This window comes from Bos indicus x Bos taurus, chromosome 5 (genome assembly GCF_003369695.1).
Source record: "Bos indicus x Bos taurus breed Angus x Brahman F1 hybrid chromosome 5, Bos_hybrid_MaternalHap_v2.0, whole genome shotgun sequence".
NCBI lineage: Eukaryota > Metazoa > Chordata > Mammalia > Artiodactyla > Bovidae > Bos > Bos indicus x Bos taurus.
The window spans coordinates 62,215,976-62,219,630 of record NC_040080.1 but is presented as its reverse complement, the minus strand read 5'-3'; the positions used below and the strand labels follow the sequence as shown (position 1 = coordinate 62,219,630).

At 36.9% G+C, this 3,655-nt stretch overlaps 1 protein-coding gene across 1 annotated transcript; it reads right to left on the bottom strand.

The window, feature by feature from the left end:
* Nucleotides 1-2,479: 2,479 nt before the first annotated feature.
* On the bottom strand, nt 2,480-3,655 carry LOC113893723 (olfactory receptor 6C2-like). The gene is made up of 2 exons (XM_027543594.1): nt 2,736-3,655; nt 2,480-2,489 (listed from the first exon to the last, which is right to left on the bottom strand). Exons 1-2 carry the CDS (start codon nt 3,653-3,655, stop codon nt 2,480-2,482), a joined length of 930 nt encoding a protein of 309 aa, XP_027399395.1.

The window sequence follows — 3,655 nt, the reverse complement described above, 5'->3', positions numbered from 1 at the left end:
TTTTCGAGATATGTCACAATCAAGTTCCTTGAAATGTGATTGATGTCTTATTTGACCTGCTTGTTTCTCAAGGTGCAAATTGTGAAAGTTAATAAATGCAGTTTCAACTAATACAGGGTTAAGAGGCCTTAATAGGGTCTCTTATGTCCTAGGACAGCAGCAGAGCCCAACAGGAAGAAGAAAGACTTCCTCTTTTTCCGTGGCAAGAGTTCAGCCTATGAGAGACTGTCACAACTCAGCCAATGCAAAGTCTTATACTCTTTGTTTACTACAGCCCTCCCAACTTCTTTTCCCCTCTTTAAGAGTCCCCATTCTTGTGTGAGAACTTCTATATTGCTCACCATAGTTGCAGAACACAAATCACACTTCTTTTTGATCTTGAATAAACAATTTTTTTTTTCCTGGAGAAGTAATTGGCAATCTTTTTAAGTAAGCAAAATGAAGAGATTCAGCATAGGAGGCAGTGAGCACTGTCATAACTTTTTAATAGCCATTGATTCTTTTACTGATGATTTAACAAAGATGAAAATACAGGGAAACCCCTCTTCTAATCATTTTCTTACCAGCTAATGCATACTGTTACAGGTTGATGTGTAGAAACAAATACTGATGTATTGGATTGACCCAAAAGTTCATTCAGAGTTTTCAGTAAGATGTTATGGAAAAACCTGAATGAACTTTTGGCCCACCTAATACATAAATAATTGTTTTCCTCAAAAATTCACATGGAAAAATTGTTAGCACTTTAATTTCACATGTTTTCTGTTTAAATTGATCTGTAAGTCTGGAATTTTTAGAGTGTTCAATATTGTAAGAGACTATTTTTTTTAAATTTTATTTTATTTTTAAACTTTACATAATTGTATTAGTTTTGCCAAATATCAAAATGAATCCATCACAGGTATACATGTGCTCCCCATCCTGAACCCTCCTCCCTCCTCCCTCCCCATACCATCCCTCTGGGTCGTCCCAGTGCACTAGCCCCAAGCATCCAGTATCGTGCATCGAACCTGGACTGGCATCTCGTTTCATACATGATATTTTACATGTTTCAATGCCATTCTCCCAAATCTTCCCACCCTCTCCCTCTCCCACAGAGTCCATAAGACTGTTCTATATATCAGTGTCTCTTTTGCTGTCTCGTACACCGGGTTATTATTATCATCTTTCTAAATTCCATATATATGCATTAGTATCCTGTATTGGTGTTTTTCTTTCTGGCTTACTTCACTCTGTATAATAGGCTCCAGTTTCATCCACCTCATTAGAACTGATTCAAATGTATTCTTTTTAATGGCTGAGTAATACTACATTGTGTATATGTACCACAGCTTTCTTATCCATTCATCTGCTGATGGACATCTAGGTTGCTTCCATGTCCTGGCTATTATAAACAGTGCTGTGATGAACATTGGGGTACACGTGTCTCTTTCCCTTCTGGTTTCCTCAGTGTGTATGCCCAGCAGTGGGATTGCTGGATCATAAGGCAGTTCTATTTCCAGTTTTTTAAGGAATCTCCACACTGTTCTCCATAGTGGCTGTACTAGTTTGCATTCCCACCAACAGTGTAAGAGGGTTCCCTTTCCTCCACACCCTCTCCAACATTTATTATTTGTAGACTTTTGGATCGCAGCCATTCTGACTGCTGTGAAATGGTACCTCATAGTGGTCTTGATTTGCATTTCTCTGATAATGAGTGATGTTGAGCATCTTTTCATGTGTTTGTTAGCCATCTGTATGTCTTCTTTGGAGAAATGTCTATTTAGTTCTTTGGCCCATTTTTTGATTGGGTCATTTATTTTTCTGGAGTTGAGCTGTAGGAGTTGCTTGTATATTTTTGAGATTAGTTGTTTGTCAGTTGCTTCATTTGCTATTATTTTCTCCCATTCTGAAGGCTGTCTTTTCACCTTGCTGATAGTTTCCTTTGATGTACAGAAGCTTTTAAGGTTAATTAGGTCCCATTTGTTTATTTTTGCTTTTATTTCCGATATTCTGGGAGGTGGGTCATAGAGGATCCTGCTGTGATGTATGTCAGAGAGTGTTTTGCCTATGTTCTCCTCTTGGAGTTTTATAGTTTCTGGTCTTATGTTTAGATCTTTAATCCATTTTGAGTTTATTTTTGTGTATGGTGTTAGAAAGTGTTCTAGTTTCATTCTTTTACAAGTGGTTGACCAGTTTTCCCAGCACCACTTGTTAAAGAGAGATACAATCATTTGTAATAGTTTCTTTCCTTAACTTAAAAATATTATTTTTATTGTTGCTCCTTGTGATGGTTATGTTTTTTCAAATGTCGTGGTCATATATCTCTTCTTAATGATAAGAAATGTGAAGGCAATACATTTTTAGGTTTTCTATTCTGTTTCTAATACTTGAAATGGTGCCTGACATCAAAAAACACTCTTGAAATCTAAAAAAGGAAAAGGCAATCACACAATTACCCTGTTCAAAATGTACAGTGAACTTGTAGGTTTTCCTTCTTTCATTTCATTGTTAGCCCTTTGGTAAACTCTTGTTAGTGTGTAATGTCATTCTTCTTACTGTCTTTTTTTAAAATATAAATTTATTTATTTTAATTGGAGGTTAATTCTTACTGTCTTTTAAGAGAGCTGCCTGAAACAGTTTCCATACCAGGAAAGAAATGACTGAAAGCTTAAAGATACATACTTAGGAACAAATGATCTTTTCATGAAAAATTGATTCCTTTACTTAGCAAATTCCATTAGATCTTTGAGAATAATGCAATTCTTTTGATTGCATCACCAAAGGCTTGTTTAACTTGCTTGTTTCTCAAGGTGTAAATGAAGGGGTTCAGCATAGGAGCAATTGAAGTACTGAGCATTGCCACACCCTTATTAATACCTGCTGATTCCTTTGCTGAAGGCTTAACATAGATGAAAATACAGCTTCCATAGGTGATGGAGACCACAATCGAATGGGAAGAACATGTGGAAAATGCCTTTTTCCTTTGCTGGGCAGAAGGGAATTGTAAAATGGTCTTGATGATGTATACATACGACAGAATAACACACAGGAGGGTCATGATAAAGGTCAACACTGCACAGACTATGATCATTTGCTCTATAAGCCACGTTTCTGAGCATGAGATTTTTAGAAGGGGGACTGCATCACAGAAAAAATGGTCAATAACATTGGAGTCACAGAATTCTAGATGCAGGCCCAGGCTAAGTGGAGGGATTATGATTAACAAGCCAGCCATCCAGCAACAAAGGATGAGTCTTCTACAGACCATGTTGTTCATGATAGTCATATAATGCAGGGGTTTGCAGATGGCCACGTATCGATCATAGGACATGGTAGCCAGGAGAAAAAACTCAGTTACACCAAAAAGATCAGCAAAAAATATTTGACTGATACAGTTATTATATGCTATTGTTTTGTCACCTGTTGATATATTATACAAATATCTGGGAATACAAGCAGATGTAAATGAGATTTCTAAGAAGGAGAAATTTTGTAGGAAAAAGTACATGGCAGTTTTCAGGTGAGAGTCTATGAAGGTGAGGGAGATGATTGTCAGGTTCCCAGTTACACTCAACATGTAGGTGAGAAATAAAAAGATGAAAATCACAATCTTCAGTTGTGGATCATCAGTCAGTCCCAGCAGGGTAAAAGTTGTTACTGTGTGGTTTCTCAT